A 21,890-nucleotide genomic window follows, 5' to 3' on the forward strand; every position below is an offset into this window, starting at 1 on the left:
TAATTTTAAGCTGGCTTCTATAGTGAAATTTAAACTTGAGGGGTTTTTTTCTGTATTAATCTGAAAAATCAGATACATTTGCTTAAACAAACACTCATAGCTCTCATTAACAGAAAGTGCCTCACCTCTTGGTGTTACAGAATATTTACACCAATCTTACAGATAACTAATTTATTGTTGCAAGCAAGATCCTAGACAGGCAAGATGGTTGTTTTTTTTACCACCCTCCACACTGAGAAGGATAGAGCATAGTCAGGTTTTAGATGAATATTATGCTGACATCATGCCAACCTTTTATCTTTACAGAAAGGCCAGTGAGAATGGAACTCTGAGCACAGTTTGTAACAAGCAGGACTGATGTGCACACAGAAGGAATGAAGTATGGATGTGAAAGAACGTAGGCCTTATTGCTCCCTCACCAAGAGCAGACGGGAAAAAGAACGACGGTATACAAATTCCTCTGCAGACAATGAGGAGTGTAGGGTCCCTACGCAGAAGTCCTATAGTTCCAGTGAAACCTTGAAAGCTTTTGATCATGATTCTTCGAGGCTGCTTTACGGAAACAGAGTAAAGGATTTGGTTCACAGAGAAGCAGACGAGTATTCTAGACAAGGTAGGTAATGGTTCTAGCAGGAAGAGGCATGTTCCAGTGTTGCTGACTTGTAGGTACCATGTTTTTCCCAGAAGGGAACATGGTTATTTTTACAATTTTGGTGTTCTACTCATTCTTATTCTAAGATTAGATGATCACACCATGTTCCAGATTAGAGGTAGAAAGCCACCTGTGGGTACATTGGCTCCAGGGCACAGGGACTGAAAACACACAGGTAATTTCACAGTTCTGCATTCACATGTAAGGCTTCCGGTTCTAAACATGGCCAAATTGTGTGCACACATGCCCAAAACTCAAGTCTCTAGGGCTCCTTTGTATTCAAATGAAGGTATTCACAATCATGGCTTTTATAGTTAGAACTGGTACAAGGAAATCAGGAGCTGTGGAAGAGTAAAGTCACCTGTCCCTCACAAGAAAATAAGAACTATGACCCTAGATAATCTCATGCTCCATCCAGTCCAGCTGTTTGCAAGGGTGCATATTACTCAAGAGCCTGCTATCAAAGAGTTCCATCTTCTTTCTCTTAGTCAATCTAGTAAATTAAGATTACACCTGAAGACATCCTAGTTTCTTGTAAGATAGTCCTCTGTGGCTTGGTCATTTGCATATACTTCTTGAACATTTTTACACTCCTTTTTCTATCTGCATATCCTACCACTGGAATAATGACATCTGTACCATTACTTCAATCCTAAACCAACCAGTTTTCATGCTTAAATCAGTAGCTTATTTTCAGTGAGGCATTCACTGTTATATAGTTCATCTAATAAAGTCTTGAGATGTGGGCAAGATTCCTAATAATGAACACAAAATCCTTTTACATTTATATTGTACATTCAATTTACACAGAACTTACTGTTTCTTAGTTAATCTCATCAGGAAATGAGTGGGAAAAAAATCAAACCTAAGTAGTAAATAATATATTTATTCTTTTCCAAACACTTCACAGACAGTGTGACTAAGAATTTAATATTGGGCAGGAACAAATTTAAGAAAAAGCGACAGTGCAACAGTTTGTTTAAAAGTTCAAAAATTTCCCATGTTTCTTTTCTGCATTAAGAGCCATCCTACCTAGACTGCAATAGTATTCACTCACCCACGCCAGTTTACATCAAAGAAAATTCATTTGATTTCCTAAAGAGAGATTTTGTTCTCCCTTTAAGCATGCCTTGCTGATTGCTGCCATCAAATTTTATGAAAAAGGACTAAATAGCTAAAGATTTTAAATTCATCTTTAGAGGAGATATAGAACACGTATTTGACCTATGTACTCTTCATAAGTCAAGAGACTCCATTCATTGTACCATGTACCATAATTCTAAACCTGATTTTTCCCCCCTCTCTGACACTGTCTACACAACTGAAATAGAGCATAAGTGTGCATCATTCACCAATTAAAAAAAAAATAGGTAGTGTAGACAGGCATAGGATCTGAACCGAGCATGAAGACTTACATTTTGTAATAAAAAATATCTGTTTAGTGTCCTGTTCTGGGGGAGCCTTCATTGTGGAATACTATTAAGGGAAAAAAAGCAGCACATGTGGCGTGATGCATTGAGGAGGCTCATCTCCACCCCAAGCAAGCATTTAGCTTTGGCAGAGGGGAGGATGCTTAAACAGGTTAAAAATAGCGCACTGAAATTTTCACCTCCTAGGCAGCGTTAATCCAGTGCAGACTGTTGTTTGCGATACCATCTGTGGAAACCCTGGAACCAACGTTCTTGGGGACCAGAGAGTAGTATTACTCAGCTCCTTGCAAGCTGGGGACAAGTGAAGGAAAAGGGGCACAGCAAGGAGAAAGTGAATGAGGCGGCAGATGGAGGCCTGGTGTCAGGAGCCGAGTGGAGTAGTGAGAAGTTTAAGAACAGAAGTGAAAGGAAAAGCAGAAGTGCAGTGTTGGAAGGTGGCACCATCCACTTGACAGGCTCCTAAATAAGAATTTATTAAAACATAAGTGGAACATACTGCTAATTCTGGCTAAGGTGAATTGATGCCTGACTGTGTGCCAAGGCGCTGAGTGGGTTGTGTGTGCAGTCACCTGATGACATAGGTCCTCATGGTAGCCTCCCTCCACAAACTGAGACACACGGGCTTGGAGAAATCCCCTGGCTGGTGAGCACCATGCTGGCACTTGACCCTAGGCAGGTCGACCTCCAGTGCTCAGGCTTCAAAGCTCTGGGCAGAAAATAGGCAATTCGGTGTACTAATTGCCCTTTGAATTTCTTCAATTCCACATTAAAGCGGTGGTAGTGGGAATGGTGAGAAATGGGCAAATGTGAGACATATATGGGAAATAAAATTGATCTAGTTTGTACCAGAGTGGGTGAGGATGAAGGTGGGGGAAACATTGCAAATACTTTTTTTTCCCCCTGTGGTTTGCTATGGGGTGTGTCTGTAGCAGGAGCAGTAGGTATAGGAGAGAAATGAATAGGGAGAGTCTGCTATCAGATTATGTTTTTTTTTTTTTTTTTTTTTTTAAGCAAGCATAATGAAAAATCCTCCCAGGCTTTCATTTTCTTTGAACCTGACAAATGTCAATTTTTCCTCACTGACTATTATGCTGTGGGATTAATTATTTAATTGACAAAATTTGCTTCCTGCGACAGCTCCTGACATCATACACATAATAAAAATGAAAGATTGAAAATATTAATAGTAGCCAAAGATCTTTGAAACACTTCCAAAGAGTCATGCTAATTTAGCTTGTCCACAGAGTTTTAAAAGAGCTTGTCAGTCCTGTGTCCCCTTACTCCTTGAATGACATAAGAAAATGCCACTTCAGCTGGAGGGAGGAATGAGTAGAGACCCCGTTAATGCAATTACATGGAGCATTCAAATATAGGAATATAGTGTTTTTATTTTTATCAACCAATTTTATAGCCTATCATCAAACTTGATTTTAATCATTTTTATGACTTTACTGACTGGCAGGTGACTACTGTTAATTACGTGTCATATTTAGATACTGTAAAGCTGGGGATGATTTCATTTTCACAGTATGTGTAATTTTTCTGGATCTCACACAGATCTCCTCTCACTCTATTTCAGTCTCTTCGTGTGGTTTATGGATAATGGAAATAGTTGCTCTCTCAGCAGCTGTGGAGCTCTCCGTAGGTGTGATGGGGTTAGGGTAACAATGGCGTGTTTTGCATTCTTGGATACTATTTTCTTTGATTCATCTTTGAAGAGAATTTATCCCGTCAGGTCTGAGACGCATTTCTTATGAAACAGCTGCATAAAATCATCCCACAGTCTTGGAAAAGTGATAAAAGGACATTTCTTTTTTTCCTCTGCTGCATCTCTCTTGGGCTGTGCACACGATTGTAGTATTCTTGACCAAACAAGAATGTTATTGGGTTGGGGTTGTGGCTCAGTGGTAGAGCACTTGCCTAGCATGTGTGAGGCACTGGTTTGAGTCTCAGCATCACATATTAATAAATAAATAAAAATGAAGGTCCATTGACAACTAAAAAATATTTTAAAAAAAAGAATACTGTCAACTCCAACAAGGAATGTTGGCCATAAGGGCAAAATTAAAAAAAAAAAAAAAAAAAAAAAAAGAGAGAGATAGTGTCTGGAAATAAGAATATTGTTGTTTTACTAAGACATAAGTCTAAGAAAACCATCTTTGAGATAATCCCAAACTGATAGTCAGTACTCAGTGTTGGGGCGGTGAATATCAGGATTTTAAAATGAAAAGATATCAATGAAAAGATGATCATTTATTCTTAATATCTAAATTGGTAACAGGGAGGAAGGTTGTTGGATTTTATATTTTAAGAACAGCATCCTATCTGTATTTACACATAACTGAAATCAAAATAGAAAAAAAAAATATTTTCAAACAAGAGAAGGGAAGAAGAAGGCAGATTAACAAAGACAAGCACTTGGTGATTGCTAGTTGTGACTCACCTCTGGTGTTCCCTAACAATATCGTTCCACTTCCAAAAACTCCTCTCCTTGGGACTTGCCAGCTCTTTATTCTTATCATAAGCAGTAGAGTCCAGTAGCCTCCAGCTCCCACAAACATGGCTTATACTTCTTACCTCGTGACATTATTGGTCCAAGGCCAGCTTGAATGTTGTTTGGAAGGGTTCTGACAGGAGGAAGTAGGTCCCTGATTCCTCACCGCTGCTTTTTCCTAGCAAGCTGCATCCTGAACCCTAGCCCTTTATTTACTTTTAAGTTTCTGTGATTCTAAGGAGTGAACTGGGAGCCTCACACATGGTAGGCAAATGCTCTAGCACTGAGCACTGAGTTACAACTCCAGTCCTACTCCATCTTCTATGCAATGTTGCAGATTCTAGACCTGCCCCTTCCCTGGAAAGAGCATTAGAACAACCTGGGCTCTCCTGTAAATATGTATCCAGGGTTCTGGCATGATGATGGCTTGAGTGATGCCTCGTTCTCCCATCTCCCAACAACCCCTTATCTTCTCTGAGCTGAACTGTCATCAAGGTTGCAAATGGGAGCTGGAAATCTATTAGGGTTCCAAAGGACCAATCTGATGCACCTTATAGCCTGGTGAGAGCTCAGAATATGGTGAAGATGGAAAAGAACACTGTGACTTCATGGTTCCAGAGAGAGACTGTCCTGCCTCTCCCTTGGATCTTGCTTGAGTAAATGTTGCCTTAGAGGAGCAGTTGGCTTCCTTGGCTCATCAGGAGCCAGGGGAACATAAACAAATGCAGTCCTCCATTCTAGGGAGTAGAAAGGCTTGTCCTTAGAGTCTAGCAGGACTTCCTACTGTTTCTTAAGGAACCTCAGGAAAACAGCATGCTTAATGGCAACCAGCAAGCAGGAAATAGAACAGGATGTAAGCAAACAGATCCAGAAGCTTATAAGGAAAATGAGCAGTGGAGATGAGAGATGACAACATGAACTAAAATTAAAAATTATATTATGAACACTCACAGAAAACCAGAACAACAATAATCCAAACACTGCCACCAAAAAAAAAAAAAAAACCTAACATGATAATCAAATAATAGAGTGAAAAAGCCATAATTTAAGAACTTAAAAGTAAAATAGAATGGAGGGTGTAGCTCAATGGTAGAGCACATGCTTAGTATGCATGAGACCTATTTTCAAATTCTAGCATCTAAATAAATAATTAAATAAGTTGGAGAGAGGGGCTGTTGTTGATATCCAAATGAAGGTTTTGAGGACAAAGTAGAAGAAATATCCAAACCAGAAAGCAAAATTAGGATGAATGTCCATGTTTGTGCACATGTGTGTGCACGCACGTGTGCACACACACACAAACACACACACACATCCCTAAGCACATCCTAGAAAAATTCTTTAGGGATAAAGATATTTTACAAGATTACAAAGAGAAAAATCAAGTAACTTTTTTTCTTTTCTTGTTATAAATAAAAATAAATAAGACCAATAATGATTTTCTTGTTTGCAACAATGGAAGCTAGAAGATAGTGGTATAATACTATGGGGGTGGTATACAGAGAAGATATTACAGGAAAGGAAAAATATCTCTTCTTACATATCACTAGGTTCATGACTATGCTCCTATAACAAAAGGCAGATTAGTAAGAGCAAACAAATGTATCTAATTTACATTTTATGTTCCATGGAAACTTTCATAAGGAAATGAAGATCCAAAGAAACAGGTAAATGTGTGTATTTTAATGCTTAGGTCTGATGAAGAGATGAATAGTTATGGAGACATATAGACAGATGGGGTACAATCTGATGGTAATATAGGAACAGAAGAACCTTCTCTTTCCACCTACTAAAGTTGCAATAATTTTAGTCTATAAAACAAACTGACAATAGACATTAGCAGGAGTAAAGGTGTACAAATTTCTCAATATGCAAGCCTGTAGAGTCACATGAAATATGAAATCCAAGGAAGGGCCAGATGGTTGATGCTCAAGCAGCGTTCTGAGCTACAGAAAGAAGTATGGGCTTGGATCTTTTGGAGAGAAGTGGTGACAAAAATGTGTCACCAATAATAACTCTCCTAGGAATAAACGGTTACTTGTTAGGAACTCTCTCTGGGTGATGTGTTAGACCTTTGGTCCAGACTTTTCTGACCATTTCTTTTGAGTTCTTGTCTACTGATTACATCACGGAGGGTTCCAAGACAACTGCACTCCTCCTGGAGGAGCTTCTCTTAGTCACATAAAGCAAATTCAAAGCAAGCCCCTTCCTGCTTTGGGAAGGAAAGGGGAGGTTGATTTAGCAAGGTTTTTTTGATCAGTTTTTTCTCTACATTCTTGTGTTTTAAGAGAAAAAGGATGCTCCTTTCCTCTGGGTATAGGAAGGATACCTTTCCAATTGTAACCAAACACAATGGGTTCACCTCTTGATGAGTGCAAAGCCCATGAGTACAACCAGGAAATAAAAAGGTGAGGGAAGATTTATTACTAACAGAAAGTAAGAAGGGCCCTGGAGATAATTCTCAAAGGATTGTCTCTCTGAACAAAGAAAGAAGGAGCTTTTATTGGGGAAATTTATACATAATTATATAGAAAAGATTTGTCATCATATGTAGAGGCGCATGCATTCCTGAGCATGCTCAGTTTGAGGTCACACATCATGTGTTCAGAAAATGGAGGACAGTGTGGAGATCTAGTATTATAATGAAAAAAGTTAAAAAGAGTAAGTCACTGTGACTCAGAGAGTTTGGATGGTTCTTTGTAAGTTTTCCTAGACGGCCTTATTTGGAAAAACAAAAAACAAAATACAAAAAACTTTGGAGGAGTCTTCATAGTCATTTAAAGAGGCAGCAACTCTCCCCTCTCCACCCACACATAAATGGTTGCCCCTACAAGTACCTGCTTGGTAACCAATACAATGAGGGCCGTATGACCAGATTTAGGGGAGAAGGTCAGAGAGTGGTCCTCCTAGGTTTTATGACCCACTTCAAGGGAGAGATACAGGAAGGGGGAGAATGACCTTTGACTTTGCTGTTTTTTCAGATGCCAAGGTGCCATATTTTGTGGTAGCATGTTCTGAACCCCACCATGCCATTCATCTCTCAGAGTGAATGAAAGATAATTAGGGTATACAAAGATTCAGGGACTGTTTCTACAATGTACAGGGTGTATTCAGGGAGGAATATCAAGTGAAGCAGAATCACAGCCTATGAAGAAGAGAGGTGATGAGCAATCAACTTTGTGGTACATGTAGTTAAATCTCAAATGATTACAGAGCAGCTGGAGATGTGAGAGGAGCACAGCAAGGGAAACTTTAACAAATGGCTGAACTAAAAGAACTTATCAGTCTCAGCCACTCTGGTAGTTGGGGAAAAATGGTAGAGAAAGTTAAAGCCTTCCAAAATCCCATCTCATCTGAAGATGTAGAGAGAGAAGGAAACAGTTATGAAATAGAGCTTTATTGGAGGTAAATAATTGCTCTTACATTCATATAATAATGAAAAACATGTATTTGAATATGAATGTCAGGAAAGGGAAAGTATTCATTAGTAGAATGGGGAAAAAAAAATAATAGACCTACCTAATTAGCAGGGCAAAGGGAATGAATATCAACCTGACCAAATTAGCAAGAACAGCTCCAAGGAAAAGGAGGAAACAAGGAAAATCATGAAGAATCATAACACAAGAGGAAAGGAATAAAACCTGCCATATATTACATGAAATAAATATACTGAATTTAACATAAACTATTCAACTGGTTCCTAAAAGTTATTGTTATTTATTTATAAGGAACACACTTAAAATGGCTGAGAATGAAGAGATACCAGGTAAATACAAACAGAAAGCAGGAGCAGCAGCAATAATATCAGAAAGGTGGAATTTATTTTAAAAACTCTAAACAGGGGACTGCAAATTGGTGCAACCACTCTGGAAAGAAGTATGAAGATTCCTCAGAAAACTTAGAATGGAACCACCATTTGACTCAGTTATTCCACTCCTTGGTTTATACCCAAAGGACTTAAAAGCAGCATACTACAGTGATGCAGCCACATCAATGTTCATAGCAGCTCAATTCACAATAACTAAGCTATGGAACCAAACTATGTGCCCTTTAATAGGTGAATGGATTAAAAAATGTGGTACAGGGGCTGGGGAGATAGCTCAGTCGGTAGAGTGCTTGCCTTGTAAGCACAAGGTACTGGGTTCGATCCCCAGCACCCAAAAAAAAAAAAAAATGTGGTACATATACACAATGGAATATTACTCAGCCATAAAAGAAGAATGAAATTATGGCACTTGCTGATAAATGGATAGAACCAGAGGCTATTGTGCTAAGTGGAATAAGTCAATCAATCCCCAAACCCCAAAGGGTGAATGTTCTCTCTGATATGCAGATGCTGACTCACAATAGGTGGGGCAGCAGGAGGGGAGTGGAGGTTCACCAAATTGGACAGGGGAGAATGGGGAGAAGGGATGGAGGTTGGGAAAGGAAAACACAGTAGAATGAATCAGACATAGCTTTCCTATGTCGTATATGAATATACAACCAGTGTAACTCCACATCATGTACAACCATAAGAATGGAAAGTTATATTCCACGTATGTATGATATGTCAAAATATATTCCTCTGTCATGTATAATTAAAAAGAACAAATAAAAAAGGAAAAAAAAAAAAACCTCTAAACAAGATAAAGAAGACCATTGAGCAAACAATAAAAGACACAGTACAGAGGGCAAGTACTCTTAAATTGTATACATTAAACAATATAGTAGCTGAAGTTACAAACCAAAACTATCATCAGGGAAAAAGAGATTACTGAAACACATATATAATGGGATACTTTGATTCAACTCTTTCAGAATCAGGCAGATCTAAAAGACAAAAATTAAGACAGTCATTATATAATATTAATTAAAATATGTATCAGATATCTATAATATCAGCTAAAAATTATACTTGTTCACATTTATATGGAATGCTTTCAGAAACTGATTCTGTATTTGGCCACAAAACAGAAACGTAAACATTTAGAAAAAAAGAAGCTTTATAAGTCAAAACATTTGATCATAAAATTTAGTAAAATTAGAAACAAATAACAAAAATATAAACCAGTGAAAACACCTTTGCCCTATGGATTGTGACATCACTTGGTTATGGTTAAGAAGCAACAGAAAAAAATGAAACAAATTCTACTTCCAAAATTTGTGGATGATAGTAAAAGCCATATTCACAGGAAAATATATTGCTAAGGAATATATTTAAAGAATAAATATAAACAAGGAAGATATTTACTATACATATTAAGAAATGAGTAAATATTAGGACAATAAACCAAAGGAAATAGGAAGAGTTAGATAATCAAAGCTGAAATTTAAAACAAACTAAAAGCTGATTCTTTAAAAAGATTCATAGAGAGCCTCTATGAACAAAAAGGAGAGATACTGAAAAGATTTTAGCAACTAAATGGAACTATGCGAAGCAATGAATTTGAAAAATCTAGAATAATTTATTATTTCTCAGAAAATATGATTAACCCAAATGATTTTAGAACATGGAGAAAACTTGTCAAAACCAATTATCTTAGAAGAGATTAGGAAGGTGATTAAAAGAGGTGCCAATAAAAAGTGCCAGATAGGTTCCTGGGTGAATTTGACATAACCTTCAAAGTACAACTAAGTTCAATATCAAAAAGCTACTCGACACCCCCAAAGATGGAAGGCATCAAAATTCATATTAAATTGCTACAGCCTTAGTAACAAATTGATTAAAGTAGTATAAAAGAGAAGCTACATAGACCAAAATTGCTTCTCATTATGTGTGTAAAAGTTCTAAACAACTATGTTTATGTAAGAATCCAGCAATATATAAAATGTATAATATGCTAGACCAAATTAATAACCAAGTGGTTACTAATCCTTGCTGACCATGCAAGAGTTTTTCAATGTTAGGAAATGTGTTAACATAATTACATTAATAAATCAAAGTAGAAAAACATGATCTTATCGGTAGATGATGAAAAAGTTTTAGATAAAATTTAGAAAACATTCTTTATTAAAATAAAACTAAGTAAGTCAAGAAGAAAAAGCAAATATAGTCATATGTAAGATTTAAAACAAAAGTTAAATAGTACTCAAAATATCTAGGACTTTTCAATCAAAATCAAGATCATGTACTGTCACAATCACTATTCAACATTGCTCTAGAGGTTTTGGTAATTGCATAAGAGAAGTTTGAACAATTGATGTTTATTTTGGAAAAAGTTAAAATCAGCACTTTTGTTAAATATACGACTATATATATAGAAATCCCACGTGTCTCTAGAAATAAAAAAATTGAATTTGATATGAATTTGGTACTTGAATGAATACAAGATAAATATATTGATAACATAGGTAATGTAAGAGTTAAGGTTATAGGTTCTAAATCCAGAACACTTGTGTTTGAATACCAGCTCTGCCATTCATTAGCTGAGTGGAAGTTTACCTAATTTTGGTCAAATAAATTGTTTAGACAAAATACGTAATTTTTCTATGCTTTAGTCTTCTACTATGTAGATTGTTCTATAGTTTGAGGATAAAATGAATAAATATATGTAAACTATTTAGAATAATGCCTAATATACTATTTTTAAACTGTGTTAGTCAGTTTTTCCTTGCTATGACCAAAATACCTGACCAAAATGACTGAGAGGAGGAAAAGTTAATTTTGTCCTCATGGTTTCAGGGTTTTCAGTTCATGGTCAGCTGACTATTTCTCTGGGCCTGAGGTGAGGCAGATCATCATGATGGAAGGTTGTGACCTAGGAAAGCTGCTCAGCTCATGGCAGCCAAGAAGCAGAGAGGGGCAGGGGAAGGGGCCACACACCTGCAGTGACCTGCCTCTTCCAGCCACACCTACCTGCCTACAATTGCCACTCATTAGTTCTTTCAACTCTGATTAGGGGTCTGACCTCATCAGTGGATGGATTAGCCTAAACACTCACCTTTGAACTTTCCTATATTAGAGACCACACTTCCAACACATGAGTTCTTCAGGAGACATTCAATATCTAAACCATAACATAAGCAATTATAGTTAGTCAATCACTGACTCAATTTGGAAGTCAGAAAAAAATGACCTATATCACAAAGGCAACAAACACTATAAAATTCTTTAAAATACATTTTATAAGCATAATATGGGACCCAACATGAAGAAAATCTATAAATCTTATTGAAAGACATATAACAAGATCTGAATGAATGGAAAGACAGGCAATGTTTTTGGATTGGAAGGCTGAGAGCATAAGAATGTACATTCTCACTAACCAAATACATAGAAGTCAAACTATCAAATAAAATCCCAGTGGGTTAGGGTTACTTTTTATTTTAGTAAGTGATCTTATAATTCATGTGGAAGAATAAATGTCTGAAAATAGCCAAAATATGTTTAAAAGGCAAATGGAATAAGGTGGCCTTATTATATAATTTCTAAAATACTATGAAGCTTCTGTTATTGCATCAATTTTTTTTTTTGGTACAAATAAATTAGTAGGATCAGTAGAATAGACTAAAATTTCAGAACTAGGTCTTAGTATGTACAGAAATTTAACATAAAACAAATTTTTTTTTTATTCAGTGTGATTTGATAAATGGTGCTGGCACAACTGGTTATCCATCTGGAAGAATATAAAATTGGACCCATATCTCTCAGCATATTCAAAAATAAATTAAGATGGATTAAAGACAAATGTACAAAAAATAAAGCAATAAGAATTTTAGAAGTTAATTTAAGACAGAAATGACATGAGCCACAAATAACAGAAAACTCCCCAGTGACTTAAACACCTAAGAGAATTATTTTCTTGCAAATAAATCCAAAGATAGACTATCTAGGGATCAAAGATGCCATCAAGGACCCAGGTTCCTTCTATCTTCTTTTGCTTTGCCACCCTTAGTATGTGGCTTTTGTCCTGTGGATCCCCAGGTGGTTGCTGTACTTTCATATTCCTGTTGAAATAACAATGAACGCAGAGGTGAGAGGGCCTCTTCTCTGCATTGGACTGCTTCTTTTAGTCCCCTGAGACTTCCTCCTACAACTCTTTTTTCAGAACTATTATGCATGGCCATTCTCAGCTGCTCGAGAAAGGAAATGTGTACTATTTTTACTTTCTAGTCTGTATAACAGAAAGTGGCAAGGAGAAAGTGGTTGTGGATCCCCACAGCATGGTCCACAAACTCTAAGTATACCCTAAGAGAGGGGAGACAATTTTAATGAAAACAGAAAACTCAGAAGAAAAGATAGGTTTTAGTGATTATTTTTGCAGACCTTTCATATGTAAATTAAAATACACAGAAACAAAATCATTACACTGGGAAATATATTTCTAATCCATGTGACATATAGACATTTATATCTATAGTAAGATGAGTGACTTTTACACACTGAAAATAAATAATCCAGTGGGAAAACAGTAGGAATAGACAGTTCCCAAAAGAGAAATTCAAATGGTCAGTAAACATGAAACAGTGAAGCAGTTTCCCTCCTAGTCAGGAAAAGGCAATAGCTAATCTTTAATTGAACATCCCCACCACACAACTCCTAACCTTCATTGACCATTCATATACCCAAGGTATCACCAGTGATTTGCTTAGGAGTTGCCTCCCAGCATGGTAAACAGAAAATGCAATGAAATGTCTCCTGTGTTAGATCTCCTTGTTTGGAATTAGGATTGTGTGTTTCCAAAGAGATAGTCTCATATGGGGAAGCCATGGTCCTAAGTGATGTTGACTCAGTTCGTTAGGTACATAGAACCTAGTAGACCTTCAGGTTCCAGCCTGACATCCTTTATGTTGTTTTCGTGGAACGCATATATTGATCCTTACCAACATCTAGACACAGCATATTCCTTAAATGAGAACTTTCTGTGCAATTGTGAAATTTGGGTTTAGGAAAAAACAAAGCAATAAAAGGAAAGAAAGAATTCACGAATAGCTTTACTCAGACCTTTACTCACAACTTCTTACAAACATGTAAAATAAAATTTTTTAAAAAATTATCCATTGGATTACCACCAATCAACAACAAAACTTGAAAGAAACCTGAAAACAGCAGTCAGGTTTGGTGCTGCATGCCTGTAATACCAGTGACATGTGAAGCTGGGGCAGGAGGATCGCAAGTTCAAGGCCAGTCTGAGCAAGTTAGCAAGATGTTGTCTCAAAGTAAATTTTAAAAAGGACTGGAGATGCTGTTCAGTGTAGACCACTTACTTAGCATGTGCAAGGCCCTGGGTTCAATCCCCACCACTGTGAAAAGAAGAAAAAGAAAACTAAAAGCAGCAAAATATTAACAGAAGTTGTATTTGGAGAAAGGATCCTTCTGTAAAGGAAAGTCTTCCAGTTTTAAATCATCAAAGGTCAAAGGCAGAAAATAATCCCTGCTTTTGAACCAAGCAGATTGGTTATATAGTTTGGAGATTGGAGAAGAAAAGCACCTTTCCAGACTACTAGACACATATAGCTTGTTAAGGTTCCTGCTGTCCTGATGGTTGGTTTTTAATTCAGGATGAACTCTAGACATAGCGTTCAAGGAAGGAGCCAGATCAGAGGATGGCATCCTGCTTCTGACTTAGCTTAGGGATGAAATATTAACCAACAGTCCATGGTGCTAAAGGAAATATGAACACCTGTGACTCATACTTTTATCCAGGGCTCTGTTCTTACATTTCCTTGGACTTTTGATGCTGTTGTTCTCAGCTTTGTCTCATGTTCCGTTGTGTTGCCTTCTTCCAGCATCTGTATAGACTTAGGTGGTTGGGAGATGTCTACAATCCTCTAAGTCCACTTTATAGGTGAGGAAAACTGAGACCCAGACTTGTTAAAATGCTCACACAGTCAATATCTGGTGAGTTCCCAGGCCAAGAATAAGCAGAATCCCATCATATTATTATTTTTTATTCTACTCTTTTATCTTGCTAATTTTTTATTAGAAAACCACAATAAAATGCTAAGCATGTTTTGGGATATCTTCACTACCTTGGGTAGGCAAAAATATCTTAGAGAGTTTATAAAAAGGCTAAGTGTAAAAGAAAAACTTGATGACTTAGACTGCATCAAAATTAAACAGTTCTGCCTTTGAGAGATATCTTTAAGAAAATGAACAGACAAGCTACAATCTGGGGAAAAAAATTGTCTGCACGTGTATGTGTGTGTGTGTGTGTGTGTGTGTGTGTGTGTGTGTGTTAGGCAGAGAACTTGCCTATAGAATATATAAAGAACTCCTAGAAGTCAGTAACAAATGATAACCCAGTTTCAAAATGGATAGAAAATGTCTATGAGGAATGTCACATTAAAAATACACATGCCATCATTAGCTGTCAAGGAAATGAAAGCTAAAATCACAATGAGATACTATTACTTACCCACTAGAATGGCTAAAATTTAAAAGATTCACAGCATCAAATATTGGTGAGGATGTGGAACACCTAGGGTATAAAATGTAAACTGCACAACTGCATTGGAAACTAGCAATTCATATGTAAAGTTAAAATAACATTTCCTCTTTGACTTGGCAATTCATCTCCTAAGTATTTAGTAAAGTGTATGAAAACTTGTGTTGATAGCAGCTTTATTCATCATAGGCCTGAGTTAGAATCATCAAGTGAACGGATATAATAAATTGCATTAGCAGCACACACCTGTAATCCCAGTGTCTCCGAAGGCTGAAGCAGGAAGATTGTAAGTTCAAAACCAGCCTCAGCAACTTAGCAAGTCTAAAAATAAAAAATACAAAGGGCTGAGGATGTGACTCAGTGCTTAAGCACCCTTGGGTTCAATTCCTGGTACCAAACAATAAAAATAAAAAATAAATACATTGCAGTATAGTCACACAATAGAACACAACTTGGCAATACAAAAGAATGGACTGCTGATGTGTGCAGCAGCATGGAAGAATCTCAGAAACATCCTGTTAATCATAAGGATCCACAGTACATTCTATACGACTCCATTTACATAACATTCCAAGAACAGACAAAACTAATCTACAGTACAAGAAAACAGAACAGCGGTTGCCTGTGGGAGTAAGAATTGGCTGTGCACAGGCAAACTTGGTTGGCATGATGGAGAGGTGCCATATCTGGTTTGGGCTTGTGGTAGACGCAGGCATTTCTTAAAACTCATGGAAGTGTCTGCTTTAGATCTGTGAATTTCAGTGCATGTGAAATTTACCTAAACAGTGATATTAAAACAAAAACAGAGCTAGTCACGTTCAAACAACTGTAGTTAAATGTGGCAAGTTTGGGGTTTGTCTTTTTGCTCTCATGCGTCTTCAGCCAGGGTGAGATTTCATTTGGCGCCATGGGCAGTCATATGGTCTCTACTGAGCCATAACCACAATCTTCTCTTAGAAATCTCTGCTGCGTTGTACTCAAGGTTTTTCTGGAGAAAGACTTTTTGCCCAACAGGATAATAGCAGACGTGACCTATCCAGACTGTGCTGAGAGAATGAAGTGTTGGTGGCATATAGATGGAACCAGACCTTTCCAATATCTTCATCAGTTTCCAAATCAAAAAAGACCTGTTCTAAGCTCTTCGATTTGGATTATATCAGGGGTCAGTTTTATTACTAAAACCATAAATCATTTGTTAAATATTTCTGTATATTACAAGTTTCAGATAGGTCAAAAGAATTTAATTCATATTTCTTAAATGTAGAACATGAAAGTTATAATTTTAGCATGTCACTAATAGCATTGGGCAGAAGTAAAAATAGTATTAATAACTCCTTTGGTAAAATACTAATTATGGGGTCTCTGTGCCATTTTTATCCTGCTTTGGAAGTGAAAGGGGAATAAACTTTCTTATTCTTATTTCTATATTATTTACTTGCATTTTTTTGCACTGTGAAAATACATTAAACCTTCAGACATGTTGGAAATTGTGAAAGAGGAAGATTACAAGAGCCAAGAGGAAAATGCTTTTAATTTTAAACACTGAAATTTGGTTTAGTCTTGGATGCCATTATAGTGAATAATGGGAACTGATCCTAGACTTCAAAAGAAACATGACCAGATGGTCTTACCATTCAGCACTTAATGCTGCTATGAATTTCCAGTTAGACCCCAAACTTTTCATTTCCCCAGCGTTCCCCCTCACCTCTGTCATCATACAAAAACGAAAGGAATCCGAAACCCTTTTTTGTATTTTCTGAAACACTGGTCCTGAGCAAACTTTTTTTTTTTTTTTTTTGGTGAACATAGGGTTTAATAAAGAGACAAAAACCTGAAACATTAATCAGATCCACTGGGCTAATTACTGCAACTCCAAAGTTTATTACTTTTAAATATTAACTGCTTAAAATGATTCATTTGGAGATCAAAATGATTAATCCTTCTCAGTCACTATAAATGTCAGCGGCAGGATTAAAGGATTTAGATGGTCATGTTTACTCAACCTTAAATTTCTGTACTAAAGACACAAGTTAAATAGCTCCAGTTTATCATTGTTTCATGTTAATGTTTTCCTCTTAACTCTCTCTTTTAGCTCCCCTGCCTAAGTGATTGTTAACTAATTTTGGCTGTTAAGTAGGCAAGAGCTTCTTTCAGCTTGGCGGCCAACCCGCTTTGTAGATTACCTACCAGAAGGTGTGAGTAGATAGATGTAGCTTACAGCCCTCCTCCGGACGCAGTGGGGGTAATCCTTTCCCCCTGCCTCGGCCTTTATTGGTCTGATGTCTTGAGCCCCCAGCTTACTGCTAAACTTGTATCCGGTTCCTCACCACGTTGCCAATTTTGGATCCACATTGTGAATCACTGTGGTGCCGCTTCAGTCACAATTATTAAACACCTGCTGCTTTATGCCAAACTATACGCTTATTTATACCAGTACCTACTGCAGTTTGACTATCAGATACCAGCAGATAGGTTGTAGGCATATTATCATCTCCGGCTCTTGGATTGTTCTAAAGGAATAATTACTAAGAAAAAGTAAGAAGCAAATTCATTTTCAGAATGCCTTTAATAAAAGAAACAACCTAAAATTATTTCTCTGATTACAAATGTTTGCTAAAATCGCTTTTTAAAGTATAGTTGAGTGTATAAATCCTTCATGATCCAGGCTTAAGAGATGCTCTTTCTTTAAACATCAGTGGACTTAAGGTAGTTTTCCCATTTGGGCCACCAAACCTTCCATTCGGTATCCATATGTTCCTCCTCCCCTGGGGTCCTCACGAATCTTATCTTGAAGAAAATGCACATTCTCCAGTGTCATTCTTTTTAATCCTACTTTCTCTGATGCAAATATACCTGGGGTTTTCCCTTCACGTCCACCTCATCAAGTTTACCTTAGTGCCCAGCCTCAGATTTCCATTGATGGAGGGCCCCCTCCACAACTGCTTTCTAAAAATGATTGCTGAGGGGGCATCCTATAGTTTGCTTCCATTAGACTTGTGTTTTGTGTAATGAATTAAATTATAAGTATGGTGCACATAGGTCATTTTCAATGTCCTCTGGAAATTTGAGTTATCTGTATAGGGACGGAAAGGTGTGCTACCTTTCCTCACCCAGTCTATGGCACATAGGATACTCATCCAACGAAAGTTAATATGAGCAGAGCATAATGACTTATTACTGAAGGTTTTATGTGAAATGGGGGTCTTTAGGAATGAGAGACCCAGGAACAGCTGTCTGTTTTTAGGCTTGATGAAAAATAGACAGCCATGTAGAAATGTGATTGGACAGAAAGGGTGTGATGTATTGGTAACAGACTTAAGGTATGTCCAGGCCTTGCTGGCCTCTCTGTAATGTTCCTTCCTCCCAGGTATGGAACAGGAAATCTCCACAACCAGGGTTTTCTAGGGAGAAGGGATAGTGTGATCATTTTTGATTTCATGACTTGCTTTGGGAGAGGGAAGTTCCATTTCCTGTGGTCCACCTCGGGGAAGAGGACTTCTGGTTTCTGTGATGTGCATCAGTGAGGTGAGAGACAGGAGGTCAGGAGAAGGCTAGAGAGAGACTTTGTTCTGAGGCTGCTTCTGAGATCTCCAGCCTCCTTCCATTCAGAGGATTCAGCATGCCAAAGCATTATCAGTATACGGTTTTGGATATTAATAACATTAATAGATAACTTTAGCATATAGTTGACAATATTTGCATTTTGTTTACGGAGTAAAATGGAGTGGGGCAAGTTCAGATATTTAGTGGGAAAGTGTAAGAATAGGAGTGTCCTGAAAAATATGCACTAGGAAATAATATTACATGTATTTCTATTACTGTGTGATCATCTTACCATTTTGAAACCCAGGCAAATAGGGAACTTGTAACAAGATGGTAGAGATGCTGAATCTACAAGCACCTAATAAGAAGCATTTACCTGATCTGTTGTTTTGTGATATGCTCGGACCTAGGGAGGAGTGTCACTCCATGCCTGAGATCACTTCATTCAAGATTATAGTGACCAAGAAAAATAATTAAAGACAATAATAGATTATTTTATTTCTAGGTATCATATTTATATTGATTCATCTGTCCATTTCTTACACTTGGATTTTAGGGTGGTTAACTGCAAAAGAAACAGATGGTTAATCTCCTTTAAAATAATTCATATATGATGATGGGAAAGGGGAGGTTTGAAATGGGGAAAAAACAATGCGCCTACATATATCATACACAACTTCCTTTCTTTTTTTAAATTTATTTATTTTGATTCATTGTAAACAAATGGGGTATAACTTGTTTCTCTGGTTGTAGCAACTTCATTTCTTTACAATGAAGAAGGAAAGATTTTTTTTAAAACCTAACCTTCCCCTTTCCCAAGAGAAGGTAATATATTAAATGTCTGATTATTGAATAGGTACTATTAAACAGCAAATCAAGAAACTACATTTAAAAATGAGTTGTTCTGATTTTTCTCTATGTTTTTTAAATTACTAAAATAATTATCAGGAAAGTAAAAATTCAAAACTATAAAATAGAAAAGAGCTAATTTCCTTCACTTACAACCCCTTTTAAATGAACCATCATTAATTGCAATATATCCCTTCTCATCTCTATTCATGCTTAAATCACAAGCACTTACATAATCTGCTAATTCTCCTTTGTTTCCAGAAGTGGGATCATACCATACAACTCCATTCTGCAACTTACTTTTTTTTTTTTTTTTTTTTTTTTTAAACTTAAAACATACGTAATGGTCTTCCCTCCAGATCTGAAGATACAGGGCCAAATTTATTCTTTATGCTAGCCCCAGAGTGTTCCATAGCATGTATGCATAATTGATTCTTCTGTTTCCTTTCTGGTAAACACTTGGGTTATTTACATTTTTGCAACAATGATGCAGTAAACATTTTTTGTACATGTATATTCAAGATCAAGTGATTTTGTTTGAATAGGGTATAGTCCCAAAGACAAACAATCTCGGCTAAAGAGTATTTGTAATGTTAATAGAAAAGTACTTTATAAGGAATAAAAGCAGTATAAGAGGAGACAGAAACAAATGATTAATGAATTCTCATCATAGGCCCACAGAATCAACTACTCTTATTTATTTAATTGTTATATTTAATTGTTGATACTTGGGATTAAACCCAGGGACTTTTTGTCACTGAGTACATCCCCAGCCTTTCTGTTTGTTATTTTGAGCCCTTTTAATATTTTATTTTTTATTTTCACTACGTTGTTTAAGGCCTCCCTAAATTGCTGAGACTGGCCTCAGCCTCCTGAGTTTCTGGAATTACAGGTGCTTAGCTCAACTGCTTTTAAAAATAACAATGATTCTTTTTTGCCCCCTAAATTCAGTCCCAATGATTGATTTTTCTCACAGGTTGCAAATTTCTGGCGCTACTTGCAGCGTGGTAAAAGAAAAATAATACCTAATTATAAGTGTTGATGAGAACATACAGCCTTGTGCACTGCTAGTGAGAATAAAGCAGTGCATTTGCCGTGGAAAGCAGTATGACAGACCTTCCAAAGATTAAGTAGGGAACTGCCCTAGACCTAGCAATTTCTCTCCCGGGTGTATACCCAAGAGACATGAAAACATGTGTACACACAAAGACTTGTATATAAATGTTCCTAGAAGCAATTCATAATAGTCAAAAAGTGGAAACAACTGAAATATCCATTAATTGATGAGTGAATAAATAAAATATGGTATATCCTTACAATAGAATATTACATAACCATGAAAAACAATGAAGTACTGATGTTATAACATGTTTGAACTTTGCAAACATCATGCTAATTGAAAGCAATTGATCAAAAAAAGACCACATATTGTAGGGTCTTCTTTATCTGAAATGTCCAAAATAGGCAAATCTATGGGTAAAGAGGCAAACTGATGATTTCCTAAGGCCGGGAGAAGGGGGAAGCAGGGGGAAAATGGAAGGTAGCTAGAAATTTTACAAGGTTTCTTTTTTGGGTAAATGGAAGTATTCTAACATCATAGTTGCTAAAAAGCCATTGAGTCATACACTTTAAATGGGTATACCATGGTATGTAAGTTATATCTCAATACAGCTACTTATTTTTTAAGAAGTAAGAGAAAGAGCCAAATCTAGACTTTAGAGAAATTTGGACATTACAAGGGAGAGAACACACCACTACTAGGGTGCTGTCATCACCTTGTGCCACTCTAAGACTAGTCTCTTATGTAGAATTTTTGTCTTTTCAATTAAAATAAGAGATACATGTCTTGCCCATTGGTGAAGATCACTCTGATTGAAGCTTTGAGAAATTTCTCTCTGCTCTGTCTAGATTCTAGGTGCTATATGAGAAAAAGGCCAAGTAAGAGCCCATTTTCCTGATCCCCTACATTTATTAAAGGGGTAGTTGCACCAACCTCATTTGAAGTATTTGTTCTTACCCCATCCTTTCTACTTTGTCATATATGCTAAGTCATTTTTTAAAATGTAAAGTCTTTTTTTAATGATATAACCTGCTTGGATTGTTTATTCAGTTTTTCTTTTATAGATTTTCAAATTTATGAGTATCATAAACAAAAATGCCTGCTCTAATGCAAGCTAACCTTGCATTTTAATCACAGTTAATTCCACCCTCAGGTATACTTTGTTCTTGCTACAATTTATTGTTTTGGTATGGTTTCAAACCGTAATGGGAAACTGTGCTGTTGACCCTGCTGATCAAGGTTACCAAAATTCAAAGTGCAAGAGATAAATACTTGTTTGCCATTCTTAGCCAAACAGAATTAATACAAAGACTGAAGGGCAGGAAGAAAAGTTCATTAGTGATGTTAAAGCCATTGCCAAGAACATAAGACTTTTACAATCTGAAGAAACCATGGAAAATAAGAACAAAATATTTGCTACTTGAACTGAATCTGACTCTAACCAAGACAGTCAGGTGTTTACCCTGGTCCCAGAGGTACCTAAGCAGCTTCA

The 21,890-nt window shown here is 36.7% G+C and overlaps 1 protein-coding gene across 1 annotated transcript in view; it reads left to right on the plus strand.

The window, feature by feature from the left end:
- The first annotated feature begins 381 nt into the window (after positions 1-381).
- Tenm3 (teneurin transmembrane protein 3) overlaps positions 382-21,890 on the plus strand; it is a 453,046-nt gene continuing 431,537 nt past the window's right edge. The window contains exon 1 of the mRNA XM_047548919.1: positions 382-613. Coding sequence (XP_047404875.1) covers positions 382-613 — 232 coding nt within the window. The remainder of the gene's footprint in view (positions 614-21,890) is intronic.

The sequence above is a fragment of the Sciurus carolinensis genome, chromosome 4, assembly GCF_902686445.1.
Source record: "Sciurus carolinensis chromosome 4, mSciCar1.2, whole genome shotgun sequence".
Lineage (NCBI taxonomy): Eukaryota > Metazoa > Chordata > Mammalia > Rodentia > Sciuridae > Sciurus > Sciurus carolinensis.